The 15,212-nt window shown below is 43.1% G+C and overlaps 1 protein-coding gene across 1 annotated transcript in view; it reads right to left on the bottom strand.

Moving 5' to 3' along the window:
• CPEB4 (cytoplasmic polyadenylation element binding protein 4) overlaps window positions 1-15,212 on the bottom strand; it is a 38,215-nt gene that overhangs the window by 4,672 nt on the left and 18,331 nt on the right. Inside the window, exons 3-7 of the mRNA XM_084215503.1 lie at window positions 5,336-5,509; window positions 4,209-4,298; window positions 3,642-3,760; window positions 2,696-2,810; window positions 2,328-2,509 (exon numbers count right to left, since the gene is read on the bottom strand). Of these exons, the coding sequence (XP_084071629.1) occupies window positions 2,328-2,509; window positions 2,696-2,810; window positions 3,642-3,760; window positions 4,209-4,298; window positions 5,336-5,509 (680 nt within the window). The remainder of the gene's footprint in view (window positions 1-2,327; window positions 2,510-2,695; window positions 2,811-3,641; window positions 3,761-4,208; window positions 4,299-5,335; window positions 5,510-15,212) is intronic.

The raw sequence follows: 15,212 nt of genomic DNA on the forward strand, positions 1-15,212 counted from the left end.
TCTGTCACTTTCAGGCAGGAATGGAAACTGTTTATACAACACTGTAACTGCTGATTAAATACGCACGTGTGTCTGAATTTCCAGTGTTAAGACAATTCATTTATTCTCTAAATAAACACTTCATTTCTGTATTTTTTCCATGGCTTAGTCCTCTCAGCAAAAGGAAATCCACCTGATCTTGTTGGGATCAAATGAGAGGCTTACCACGGGACTGATGCCCTCCTACGCTTGGCATTAAGGGCCAGGTGATGGGCAGGAATTCAGAACAGCAGAAATAAATATAGGTACAAGTTGCTGCCCTAGAAGGGTTTGTGAACCTTCTCTGAAGATCACTGAATGTGATGTTTTTACCAACATTTTCAAACACCCAGGCTGTGACTGGTATCTCTGCTGTTATCTCTGCATCTGGCCTGGGGCTGCTCCCCTCTGCACCTCACAGGCCTGGGACACACCTCAGGCAAATAAGGACATTCACAACTTGCTGGGTTTTTAAACCCACCCAATTTTATCACAGTCCAGACGGCACTGCAGTAGTCTGATGTCATTTTTGCTTACAGGACACATAAACTGCTCAGACAGAGCACAGCAGCCTTTTTAATGACCTGTTTTTCTCCTCTTTTAGTGCTCGAGTTGCATTTCCCAAAACCCTGCCCTGCCAACTCAGTCCATTTGTACAAGAGCAGAAGCAGGCAAATATTCCTAACACCACGTTCCCCATCCCCTAATCTGCTCTGCAGTGGGAGGTTGGGGATTTTTTGAGGAGTGCTGCCTTCTCCAAGTGCTAAAAGGACAAAGATGCCACACAGGCCTCCTTCAGGTGGGGATTCTGCTCCGTTCCCTCTGCTCAGCCACCTTCGGAGGCCAAACTGCAGCTCAGGTGTCCCTGTTGCATTAATTCTGAGTGTGACAGTGACTGCTCCCTGAGCTGGGCACAGAGGATTTCCCAGCTCCAGGGAAAGCCTCAGTTACAGCAGCTCCATCAGATCCACTCAGGGTGGGAGCCCCAGCCACTGAACCCTTCCTGTGCATTATCTAAGGGCACACCCTTGAGCAGCACCTCCTTGCCTAATTTTACAGGAAATCCCTTCTTGTTACTGGGTTTTTTTACTAATTTTATTTTTAGTTTTACAGAAAAACAGTATTAGAAAACTAAAAATAAATAGAACCTTAATAAAAACTAGTGTTGCTGTACTTTTGCCTCCCTCATGCACCCGATTTCTCATATAATGAATCCTCTCTGAGCATTATCTCCCCACACAAAAACTGCACCAAAAAAATGAGGAAATAGGGAGTGGGGGGAGAGAAGGAAGGGGAAATAGATTGCAAAATTTTTTTTCAGAGTTTACAAGTACTTACTTAAATTTGTAGTCCCACCAGCTTCAATGGACCTATTCACCCAAGTGTCTGCTTATGCAAGCACAAGTTGCACAAGGGCAGCCCAAATTATTTGTTCAAAGCTGTACAGAACTTATTTCAGAGCCAAGATTAGAACAAAGACATTCCAATTCACAGGCCCACAGTCAAATTGTTGTTACAATTCTTCTGCTTTATAACCAAAGCAGAAGTGAAAAGATAATGGGCTAATCAGCCAAGTTTGGAGGTTTTCCACTATATTAACTTTAAAATTAAGATCAGCAGTGACAGTCATGTAGGAAAAATGCAGAGACCAAGGATGAATTACAAGAGGAGATGTGAGCATCTGAGTTTCCCAAAACTGTAGTCTGAGTATCACTGTAACTGGCAGTTACATTTTAGAGAGATGAAGAGGGCAGAAAGCAAAGTGCTGATCCATTTGGCGTATTGCTCTAATTTAAAATAATAAGGAATACAATAATAAAGGAAAGAAATAAGCAAGCACAGCCTTTGCACAGGCTGTGGAGGGTGACTGCGAGGCTGCAGGGCACAGTAACAAGCTTACAAGGCATTTCCAGGATGCTCTTGGACGCCCAGCACACACTGGGGGGGTTCTGCCTCTTCTCCCAAAGGATGCAGAGCAGGAGTAAGAGCTGCCCCCTCCTTGGCAGGCACCTCCCTCCCTGCATCTCACAAACACCACAAATCCTTGCAGAGGGAGCATCTGAGGAGCGCAATATTTTTGGAAAAGGCCAAGGCAGCTGCCACACTTCCCACTACACTCAGCAACTCGAGAAAAGCCTTTTTCACAGTAACCTCCCACGTGCCAGCACCAGCAGCTCCCTACCACCCCGCATCCATCCCGTGCTGCATCTGAGAGGCACTAAAAATGGGATTAACCTGGTGTAACACTGCCAGCACACCTCTGAGGCAGGGAGGGCGTTTGCAGAGGAGCAGGGGGGAGCAGGCCTTACCCGTTTATCAATCTCTCCGTGCTGCAGCTGGACGAAGCGGGCGCTGATAGCAGCAATGTAGCTCTGTTGGTTGGAAAATGCCACCCGCCCGGCCCCCTTGGGGTACTTCAGCTCGGGGTCGGTGTCGATGCCGGCGTAGCAAACCCCTCCGTAGAGCCGGTCCATGATCATCGCCAGCTCCACTGCAGCACAAAGCAAAACCAAACAGGGCTCTAGGCCGGCTCCTTTCTCTCAAAGCACCGCCTCAGGATGGTTTGTGTCCCCCACTGTGTCACCACACTCAGTATTCCCTCGCTGCCAGGCTGGCTTCCCCCAGTGCTCCCCAAACCAGGCTGCACATCCAACATGCCCAGTGCTGCAGTGTGTACCTGCTCGTAAAGGCCGAGGAACACCACCAACAAAAATGGTTTTTCTTGGGTCAAGAGGCTGGGAACCATCCATAACAAAATCACTATCACTAAGGTTCCAAGGCCGGATCTGAACCTATGGACAAAAAGCCTGGTTTTTTTAACCATTCACAATTCAAAGTGTCTCAGTAATATAAATTACAACAGTGTCCTACAGAGAAGAAAACTTCTTACACAGCTGTACTTTCTAAACTCTACTTGTTCAGCAATCAGTTCTCAAAATGAAATGGTAATGAGCTCTCTTAAGACAGACCATTTGAGGATGCTAAATTTCATCACTTCCTTGTTACCCAAATTTCTGGGGAAAAAACCCCTCACCCTCTGCTCACACATTTACTTAATCATGACTGAGCTGTGCTGTTCAACCCCCCTGGTCACACAGATCTGCACTGCTCCTGTTGCCCCAGCCTTATCTCAGTGCAGCAGGCTCCAGAGTTGCCTGTTTAGCTCCTGTGCTGCTTTCTATTTGGTTACAGCTGGCCAAAATTTGAAGCACAGGACTAGAGCAGAATTCTCCCCAGCTATTCACGGAATTGTGTCAGCCCCCCAACCATTTGTATATTAATAATTTACAGTTCAATGCCATGGTATGTTTTGTATATTTTTTAGGATTTATCTGTTACACACAACACTCAGACAAATATGAATTCTACATGTTCATCATTAGCAAGCATGAAATACCTGTCTGGAAATACATCTTTTTCTGATAAAAATAAGCATTGTAACTAGACTAAAAAACTTTCTTATGTCTAGTTCATAAGCATTAAGTTGGTCTTTTCTCTTCTTAATTTGACACCTTAAAGAAATTTTAACATTAACATTCTGAAGACAGAACAAAACTGCATGTGAAGAGCCCAATTTGTGATTATCACCCAGGAATTGTGCAGGCCCTGACAATTCCACCTACCGGTTTGTCTTTGATAGTGGGGCTGGAAACACAGAGATAGAGCTTTCCATCTTCTTCAATGCATGCATCAATCAGTGCCTGCACAGAGCTTTCATCTTGGAACAGCAAAAATGCATATCCTGGCCAAGGGAAAACACAAACATCACTGCTGCTGTCTGTTTGTCTACAGGATCAGAATTTAACTCAGAATTAGGTTTGACATAACACTGCCACACAAGAGGGGAAAAGATTGAAGGTGCTCTCAGCACACATTTCCAACCCACAAGAGCTCTAGGTGTTCATCTAAGTGACAAATCCTTCCCAGCTGCTGTGGAAGGCATTTACTGCCATTAAAAAGCTGTTGCTACATGTACAACAACAGGGAAAAGAGGGAAAATGGAATAAAGTAAAATCAGGAAGCTAAGGAAGAATTCTTTTAGTGAATAATAACTGCAAAGCCATATTTGAAACTTCACCAGTTTAGAACAATCTCACGGATTAAATTCTTCTTTCCCCCTAAACATTGTGTCAGTGTCAGACCACAAAAAATTATTCTAAAATGCTCTCTTATTGGTTTGCAGTATTTACCTTTAGGAGGAAAATAAGATTTGCTCTCTGCCTTGTGTGGCCAGTCTACAATCAAAGGTCCAAAGCGCCGAAAACTTGCAGTGATCTCATCTGGAACAGGAGAGAAGGGAAAAGGCATGAGCTTAAAATAAATTTAACTTAAGGCATTTGAAAGACCCTAAATTCAGGTAGCTTCCTCCTATAAACAAACATTCTGTGACCCTCCAGGTTCAGCAGCTCCCTGCAGTGCTCAGTAGCTGATGGGGGGATCTTTGTGACAAGGCAGAACATCCTTATAAAACAAGACAGGCCAAAGCTCAAACTCTTCTTTTACTGATAATTATAAATAAAAGCTCATAACCCACTAATTCTCAGGAACTGAGCCACTGTATCTATACTGTTATAATTATCTACTGCTCTCATGTGTGACATGAAATCCAGGTTACCATGTCACAGCAGTGCATTAGAAGCTCCAACACAAAAAAAAAAGTGGGGATTAAAACAATTCTGTGATTAAGAAAAAAACTTTTCAGCTTTATTGTTGCATTTCTTCTAACCACTATGCCAGCAGGCTCATACAGACAGAACACAGATCTCTGGTGAAAGGAATCTTCACAACACCTGCACCTGACTTTTTAATTTTATTTTGGTAACAACTGCAGTATTCTGCCACCTGTATTTGTGTGATAAACCACCACAAACCCCTGGTGCCTCAGGATGCCCTGCAGAGATTCATTCCTGTCTGGGTTCTCACCATGCACAGGTCAGGAGCCACCACAGGACAAAAATCATTGCTGGAAACAACCTCAACGACACAGGAGCAACCAAACACAGAGCTAGGACTTGCTACCCCACACAGATCTTATAAAACTATGAGCAGCTCTTCCTGCTGCTGACTTCTGAGGCCTGTGCAATGACTGCAATGGATTTAGGAGTTTCCACAGGTGATATTGGCTCATTTAATTTTGCACTTTTGTGCTTTTCATCCTGCTGAATGTGTGGACGCGTGATTTCGTGATTTTGTTCTTTGGTGGCAGAACAACACCACGGCCTAAACTCACAGAAAGATCCATTTCCATATCAAAGCTTGGAGAACACCCATCCCCGAGCTGGCAGACAAAAGGCTCTGCCCTGGGTGGGGTTTTTACCTTCATCGATGTCCGGAGGCAGCCCCCCCACAAAGACCTTGCGGGAGTAGCGTTCCACGCGCTCCCCGTTCTGGTGGGAGAAGCAGTGGGGAGACCCCAACCCGCTGTGCAGGCTCTGATCCCCACGCCCATCATCCAGGAACCCATCCTCCATCGGGAACAGCGAGGACTGACCTGAAGAGGGGGTTGGAAAAAAAGAAAAACAGGGAAAAAAAACCATACTAACAGAACAAAGCGCACACTGTTGGAATAATTGGGGAAAATGCACCAGTTGCTGCATCAGCAGAACTGGGAGTGATTTGCCCTCTGAATGAGCAGTTATGTTCTCGATTTCATTGCACCCTTTCAGTTTCCAGCATCATCCAGCAGCTCAAATGCTTCATTTCAGAGGAAAGGTTCCTCCTCGTAACAAACCAGCATTTCTAACGGGTGCTCGAGCTGACTGCTTTCCATAATATTTTGTGTTTCCAATGAGGTTTCTTTTAAAAAGTATAAAGAGGGAAGGGAACAGCCAATTTGGTTTCTGGGGCTCTCACAATATCAAGCCATCCATTCCATTTTCCAGTGAACAGCTTCTTCCAGGGAATAGATATAATTTCAAGGTAAAAATGGGAAAACAAGAATTCTACCAGTTAAATATATCACACATTTAAACTACCTGATATCAAAATATATCATAAACCACCCACTAGTAAATAACAAAAATAATCTGAGGAAAACATTACACTGTCATCTACTGCAAAGACTGAAAATTTTGTCCCCCCTACAACTTCACTTCAGTGTTACAAGAGAGTTTTGTTAATGGCCTCACTCTAAGAGAAAATGTTGTAAAATGAGAAATGTTCCCCTTGCAGTCCAGCATCTTTCTATGACAATGGTTTATCAGAGAGTTCCTTAATAATATTTCTTTCAAATAAGGTTCTTTGTTGTAAATGCCACTGTATAATATCATAAATAGAGCACAGGAGTCCTTCTCTGCCATGAATTCCCTCTTTAATTCCAATATTCAAGAGCTACACAGCAAACTGAGACTTCTATTCATTTAAGGAACATTTTAGGAATAAATATATATAGGGAGAGTAAGTAATGAGGCGTGCTACAAGTTCTAGGACACATTTCCTTTTGTCTATGATGTGATACACTGTGTCTGTTTTTTCAGGACTCATCCCAATCTACCACAGCAATGCACTGGTGAGGTTAATTTATCCTGGTTTGGTTTCCTCCCCTTGAAAGAAATTGGTTTTAAAAAGGAAAACATCTTGAAAACAGAAAATCTGACCAAGATACAGACATTTTTTGTGACAAAAATCAAACAGCTAAGAAGCTGAATGGGAAAAAAAAAAGTAGTAAAATCCACAGTCCATAGAATTTCTATGAATAAAAAATGGAAGGCTCAGTCAGGTTGCCTTAGTTGAAATTTCAAGAATCTTTTACACACCTTTAATAAAAGTAACAGTCAAGTCTAATCAGGCCTCTCTCTGTAGCTGGGTGAACCTCATTCCTACTATGATAAAAATCTGTAATATTGTCTTCAACCTTGTTTTTCCCTAAGGAACTGCTGCACATGTGATTTGTTTCATCTCTTAAGACCCCAATCCTGCAGGTATTGTTGGGCAGGAGCAATTCCCAAACCTAACTCCCCTTTCCAGGCTGGAGAGCTCCACACACACTGAACCCAGCAGGTCAGACACTCACTGTATTTATGCTCCATCAGCACCCAAAATTCCCAACATAAACTCCTCCAGCACTGGCATTCATAACACACACACACACACACAAAAACACAGCAACACAGCCCCCCAGGGTCACAAACCATCCAGGTGATGTCCACTGTGATCATTTCAGCTCAGGTACTCCCTAATCCACTTAAAATGCTGATTTATGGCATGCAGACTATGTAAATGCATGTGAAACTGCTCCCTTATAAGCTTAAAGTTAGGACTTTGCCCTCTAGTAAAAACTGAATGTTATTTCTCCCATGAGACATTGTCAACATTAGAAAATTAAAGAGGAATATTGTTACCTCGCCTTCTCCCATATGTCCTTGCTGCATGTTAAATGAGAAAGAAAACAGCCTTTCAATCATTGTTATAAGGACCAGAAGACCTTGTTTTATTGCCTTTATACTGACTCAGTGATTCTCAAGCCTTTGCAGATCCAGGTCATTTAAAATAAGTGTTCACAAGCTGCCCCTCCCACCCCCATGGCCTCCTCAGCCCAGCTCTGTTACTTACTGATAAACCACGGTGACAGGAGCCTGACCAAGTGGATGTGGATAAACATCTCTCTCCCAAGAGACTTTTGGAAGCAATTTTAGCCCCCAATTTGCACATGTATTTATTTATTTGAGCTATTCCTGGGGGTGTAGCTATAAGCAAATGGATCTTTCCTCATGCACCAGGCTCTCCCTGCCTTGCCAAGCTCCAGAATATTCCAACACTGGTCTCCTGAGCAGTGGAGGAGAAGCCCTGACATAAGGAAAGGGAAAAACTGGTGTGACACTTTCTGTTTTGAAACCAGGTTGCTTTGCACAACCCAGGAAATCCTTGGTTCAATTCTGCCTGGCAAATAACCAGCTGAAAAACTGAAAAATCAAGGAGAAAATTGGGCCACTGAAGTCGCCTTCTGGACTCAGCAGTGTGTCCAACAGGATGGATTCTCTCACACTAACCCAGGACACTGTGCTGGAATAATTTGTTACCCACTCAATCCTACTTTTCATGTTTCAGAAGAAATCAATTCTACCCCTACAAACAACAGCATTTGCTGTGCTGGCTTGCAAGAACCCATTGTCAGAGCACGGCCAAACTTTCTAATCAAACTTGCACATTCTTTCTCTTTTAATCTCATTAAAATCTCTTTCTGAAATGAGGCCAACTGTTTTCAAAACTTGGATTCTTCCTGGCAAGTGCTGTGAGAAACTCTGAGCACATCATGTGTTTGATTTTGCTTCCCCATTCAAAATTGAGGCCGGCAATTAGTTTGAGCATTTAAATATTTGTAAACCACAACAATACAGGAGTCATTTCCTCTTTCCAAACAAAAATTGTATCAATCCAATTTACTTCATGATTATTTAACATCCATAAGATCATTTCACTCCTCTGGTAGAGACTCACAATTAACACCAAGAACACAAAATAATAAAACCCTGGGTCTTCAGACTGGAGCATATTCTTGAGGCAAAGGTTTTATGGGAGAATCTTAGGGCTTTTACAAGTATAATTTTTCCATGGTAATTTTGAATTTTGGAATGCAGGAGGCTGATACAGTCCTCAAAGGACAAATGTAAGGAAATGACAGAGCATCAGCAATTGCTGTGTCCCTGCCTGAGCCCAGCAGCCTTTGCACGTTTTGGAGCACATCAAGCACTCTCAAAGCCAGCTCTGCCTACAAAGCCAGAAAAATCCTGCTTGTGGTTTCTGAATTACTGACAAAACCACACAGCCTCCTTCTCTCTGTACACTCACTGCTGGCAACAGCACCCAGACACGACTGCACCGTGGATGTGAGAGCACAGCTTAGGCCAGGGGACTCCTACAGCCTCCCCACCTGAGGCACTCCAGACAAGAGGACTTTTCTCCTTTACCAGGACAAAAAACACCCCAAAAAAGCTCAGCCACCAGCTAGGAATTATTTCCAGTGCCAAATACTAGGTTTGGAGAACCAAATACTATGATTTTTTTCCTCTTCCTCTTCTTAATTTGCCTCTTGTTTTCAGCGTTTGCTTCACATCTAAGCCACAAAATACCAACATCTGACATTTCAAAACATTTCTCAGGAGCCACAGTTTATAAACTGGCCCAGCACAGCACAGATACAAACTTTCTCTGCTCCCTGCATGCAGGGTTCATCACACGCCATTAATTTCACACAATGTGAAACTCTGTGAAATACAAACAGCATTGAGGCAAGGAATGCTCTCTTGGCAGGCCAGGAAGGCAGCTGAGTCCCCCCTTCTGGCTTTCAGAAATTCAGATTAAGAGAAGGCTTTGCTACACCAGTACCCAGCTAAGCTGCTGCACAAATGAAGCCTTAAACTGCCACCAACACAGGAAAAGGTTTAATTTGTAGATCACAACACTTGCTCGTGCTTTGCTGAGAAATGAGACAACTGCAGCCTTGGTTTGGATTCCTCAAAGCTGCTTTTCCCTTCCCCATTTCTTCAGTGGTTCAGATAATTGCATAAAGGGCCCAAGATTTATTTATCTCGTGAGATAAATGAGCAAGAATTTTGCTACAAAACCTAAAAAATACAAAGTGTTCATGCAACTGGTTCAACTGCTCATTAATAACCAATGCAGAGATGTTTTGCCAATAAAATCAGCCTGAAATTTAAAATGCTATTAGCAGCTGCTTCAATTATTTTGTCCCTTCAGCCCTCCCTCCATTCTGTGTTGGAAATGAAGCCATAGAGAAAGTCAATGATCTTTTGCAAAAATCTGCTGCTTTTACTTTCATTTTAAGGAACATCAGGAATAAGCAACCCACTCAGATTTTTTTTGTCTTCTCCTCATTTGAGACACTTAATGGGCTCCTGGCCCCTTCCCTTTCTCCTTTCTTTTTTTAAAATTGATATATTCTGTGTCTATATCTCCAATTAAATGTGCTGAGCTCTCTTCACTCTGGAGGAAGCATCACAAAACCTGTCAGCACATTGGGTACAACCCCACAAACACATTCTGCTGAAAAACCCTGAAAAATGCTGCAGGGATCCTAAATCCCTCAAACCCCAAACCTGCTCCAAGTTTGTGCTGCACAAAGTGTGCCCAGGTTGGGCACCTGGTTCTTGCTGATTCCAGGTGTATTTTGTATTTATACCATCAGCAGGTGTTTGTTAAATATTTCATAAATGGAGAAAAGGTCTCAGAGGCCAGATTTTCTTTTTTTTTTTTTTTTTTTTTTTTTGAAGGGGTATAATAAGGTTTTATCTATTGTTGCTAACATTGGTGAACAGTTGTTTATGTTGGAAAGTAAATATGACCAATATCTGAGAGTTTCAGGCTTTTCACTGAAACTGGAAAGGTGATTTGGGGCCAGGCTGTCTTTTGTTTCCCTTAGGACTTAACTTACAGAAACAGAAGTATCAAAGTTCCACAGGATTATTTCTAAAAGTGAGCTGGATATCCTTGAATCTACCAGAGAAAACATTTTGACTTGCCTGAATTTTACTTTTAAATTCTAGAAAAATAACTGCAGCACAATCTGCTTTAGCCATTATACCAGCAGAGCTTTTTTCCTACATTTTTTACACTCAACTGTACTTTGCAATTATATCAAGATTGCCAATGCTGTGCATGAGACCATTACAAACATGAACTCTAATATTTTACTGCCTTTTCCCCCCAGTACTCTCTGAGGGCAGGCAGGGCTGGTTCCCACTCCAGAGGGAGATTTTATCATCACTTTGTGTTTCACAACACATCTCACACGGATCACATGTTTGCCACAGGTAAGAGGACATTTCACAAGAGGTTCTGTAAGGTCACCTCAAGCCCTGTTTCACCAGGGAACAAATTCAACATCTCCTTAACCAAACCAAGGGAAGTTAAGAAAATTCTAAAGAACATCTCTATTTAATGCATTTGTTTGTTTAATAGAGCTCATTTGTTTAAATGAGCTCTATTTAATTTAGAGACCCAAGCAGGGATTTTGCAGAGAGCTAGATACACTTTGTTAAATCAGAACATAGAAAATCTCATCTACCTGCACGTATTAAACACATAAATATTTCCTTCCATTTAATAGAGCCTTACAATTTAATTCTTAGGTGACATTTTCAGCTAGAAAGCAGAAAAAGTCAATGAAAAGTTGTGTTTGTCCTCAACTGGAGTGATGGGACAAGGGGGAATGGCCTCAAACTGACAGAGAGAAGGTTTAGATTAAATTCTGGGAAGAATTTAATCTTCTGTGAGGGTGGGGGGCCCTGGCACAGAGAAGCTGAAGCTGCCCCATCCCTGGAAGAGTCCAAAGCCAGGTTGGACAGGGTTGGAGCACCCTGGGGCAGTGGAAGGTGTCCCTGCCATGGGAGGGGGATGAAACTAAATTATTTTTAAAGTCCCTTCCAACCCAAACCACTCCGTGACTCTCAGGTTCTAAGGCAGGCAAAAAAAAAATTCTCTTTATTTATGCATTCCTTGATTTCAGTTCTAAAACACAAAAGGATCAGTCACCAATTCCAGGAGTGTTAACTGAAACATTTGCATGTGTGCAGAAACATTGCCCAGTTCAGGCACTTAATCTCATTCCAGGCAAATTATTCCAAGCACATGATGTGGAATTACTGCATGCTGACTGTGAAACAACAGTCCATGCATGGCACCAGCCCAGGACACCTGATCCAGGAGAAATTCTCTCAATACAGAATAAACTGAACAAAATGCTAACAAATCTGCACTGACAGTGAATGTATTCCATGTCAGAACTTTGCATTTTACAGTCCCAGCCATCTCTGACACTGTCAGATGAGATCCCTGTCCCAAAAATGATCTTCCAAACCCAGCCACTAAAAGGGAATATGAGAGATTCCCTTTTTTTGTGGATTTCAAGCACTACCAAACTTCAAAGAGTGAAAACTGTTCCAGTAATATTTTATTAATCTTAAAACAGACCTACAAAAATGAAGCAGCTCTGCATGTACATCTGAAGAATGTATATTTGACACATTTTCAGCAATGTCAAAGTCAGCATGAAACCAGCAAAGAAGCCTAAATTTTGCTGCCCAGTAAAACCAAGGATTAGCACCTTTGGAATTACTGATTCTGCAAAATTAAGCAGCAGAGTTGCCAAAACTTGTACTTTTCCTCTTAATTTACTTTTAAAGAAACACAATGTAAAAAGAGATTTTAAAAAAACATGTTAAAGGCAGCTCTACCTTATGTCCAAAATGTCCAAACAAATGCTGAAAAACAGGAGTATTATTGTAGATGCAAATATTATGCTTTATTTCAAGTAAAGCCAGATGCCTGAAGACAAGTATTTACCATTCCTTCTGTCAAGAACAGGAACAAAATGAAGTTTCTGTTATTCCATAGCACTCAAGTACAGGTCTGACTAGAATCTTTAATTTTCAATTCCAGGTCACTGTCACAAAACAACTGGCAGACAAAAAGCAAACAGGTTTCTTTCCTTCAGAAAGCCTGTGGAGAATCATCCTGCAAAATCCTTTGGTAAGTAACACTGTTTTACCTGTGATTATGTTGAATTAATTGGGTTCACATGGTAGAAAGGCAGAACCTGAGTGAGTGGCAGAAAGCAGATTCTCAGCATAATAGCTGCAAACAGGGAGTGTTGACAACTTCTACATCAAACAAGCAGGGCTGGAGAGAGGCTGAGAACACTGAAAGGAAAGTGACTGTTTCCAAGGCTTGTGCAAAGAGCTGCAAGGTTTTAGGGCTTTAATCTGCCCGAAGAAAATCTGCCCCACTGAGACATGGGGCAGTCACAGCCAGGAAAGAATTACCCTTGGGAAGAAGCCCCCACACTCTTCTCCCTTTCTGGAGACTTTCCAAAGGCACCTGGATGTGTCCCTGTGTCACCTGCTCCAGGTGAGCCTGCCTGGGCAGGGGTTGGGCTGGATGATCTCCAGAGGTCCCTTCCAGCCCCTGGGATCTCCTGATTCCCAGGCTGCAGGGGCAGGCAGGGACAGGAGGGAACATCCTGCTTCCAACCCTGCCACTCCAGCTCCAAACCCACCTCTGCTCTGCCAGGAGCCTGCCTTGGGCAGCTGAGCCCAAAAGCCCTGGACATGCTTCCAGAAATTACTGAATCCCAGAATCATTTGGGTGGGAAAAGGCCTCCAAGGCCATTGAGTCCAAGCTGTGACTGATCCCAATTTTGTCTCCCAGCCCAGAGCACTGAGTGCCACATCCAGGCCTTCCTTGGACCCCTCCAGGGATGGGCACTCCACAGTTCAAGCCTAAGGGTGAAGGGGAAATGGGATAAGAAAGGTTAACTCCTGAAACCCCAAATTCAGTGTGTGTGAGGGCTTTAAACCCAGCAGCAGTGTCACTGCTTTGCTGCTCTGTCACACCAATGGGGCCCCTGCACTGAAGGGACCTCCAGACAGGATTTTCCTCTATTTCCACAACCACTTAACCACTCCTGAAATGTGACAAACCCAATTCAGTCTCCTTCATCTCAAAACTACAGAAGCTTCAAAGGTAACTTTGAAGTTTCTTTCTCTCAAACAGCAGAACACAGAGAAATCTCCCAAACCAACCTGCTCCAAATCCTAGACACAGCTCCAGCTTTGTCTACCAGGGATCAATATTTATTCCTTAATTCCAATTATATTCCAGTGGGATACTGCAAATCAATTTAAGTGAGAGCTTTAAATATTGTATGTATTTGATTACAACTCTTCTCCAGGATCCCCCACAGGGTGTGAGATAAGAAACCAAAAGCAGAGGAGCAAATCATGGAGCACAACCAGCAGCTGGAGACTGGATGTACGTTGGAATTATACTGCATTTCAGGAGAGCAGGCACCCTGCTGCTCATGGCACTGAGCTTTATTTTATATTCATGTATGACTGCTGCAGAATAGACACCAAGTTATAAAAACATCCCATCTTTTGCCTCAATACATCTTCCAGTTTATGATATAGAATAATTGGCAGCATTTATCTTTTGAACACTTCAAGTATTACTGTATTCGCTTGAAAAATAAGAAATGAAAGGCAGAGTTTGCAGCTGGGAGAAGGAAAAGCATTACAGGAATCAGCTCAGCCACAAAACTACTTCAAATGTGGTAAGTTCATTAATGACAGAATTTCTGACAGGAGGAAAGGGATGTCATATGCTGAAAACTGCTAGATAAAATTTATCTTGTAAGTGACAAGAACAATTTACTGAACCTAGTAGAGAATTTATTGAACAACTTATGAGAAGGTGTAAAACCTTCCCAAATCTCTGCTGTCATGGTTTGTGCTCCTGGCCTCTTTATATGCAGCATTTCCCCCCAGGAGCTCTGGTATCTGCCCACCCCATCAGCAATTCCTGCACCAGGAATTCTGTCCAGGCTTTTTCCTGGATCACCTGCCTGTGACTTGCAAGAGCTGGATTTACACTGCAAGATCTAAACCTGCAGTTCCTTAAGTACAATAATAGGTTCAAAGCAACTTATTTTTGTCTGTGGAAGGAATGATCACAAGACAGCCTGGAATGCAACACAAGGCCTTGGTTCCTTTTTTAACCATCCTCTTAATTCACTCCCAAACAAGAAGGGAACAGGAACACAAGCAAGTCAACAGCAACCCATGAGGAAAGGCTGAGGAAGGTGGGATGTTCAGCCTGGAGAAGAGAAGGATCTGGGGTGACCTAACTGTGCCTGAAGGAGCCAACAAGACACATGAAGAGGGACAGTTTCCAAGGGATGGAGCTCCAGGACAAGGGGGAATGTTTTCCCACTGCCAGAGGGCAGGGCTGGATGGGATATTGGGAAGGAATTGTTCCCTGGCAGGGTGGGCAGGCCCTGGCACAGGTGCCCAGAGAAGCTGTGGCTGCCCCTGGATCCCTGGCAGTGTCCAAGGCCAGGCTGGACAGGGCTGGGAGCAACTGGGACAGTGGAAGGTGTCCCTGTCATGGCAGGGGTGGCACTGGATGGGCTTTAAGCTCCCTCCCCACCCATTCCATGGTTCTGGATGAAGCACACTCAAGTCCCTGTGCTAGAACATTTCCTCATTTTTCCAGTGAAGAGCACAGGTAGGACACTCATTTTCCAGTAACATCTGACAAAACTGTACTACACACTTCCTCACACCCAATCCAAATGGGAAGAGAAAATGAAAACATTATTTTAAAAGAATCCCCATTTCCCCTGCCTGGATTCAATAGTGCTGCACAGAACCAGGCACCAGCAGGATTTATATAAGTAC

The sequence above is a fragment of the Fringilla coelebs genome, assembly GCF_963513975.1.
Source record: "Fringilla coelebs genome assembly, chromosome: 15".
In the NCBI taxonomy this organism is placed as follows: domain Eukaryota; kingdom Metazoa; phylum Chordata; class Aves; order Passeriformes; family Fringillidae; genus Fringilla; species Fringilla coelebs.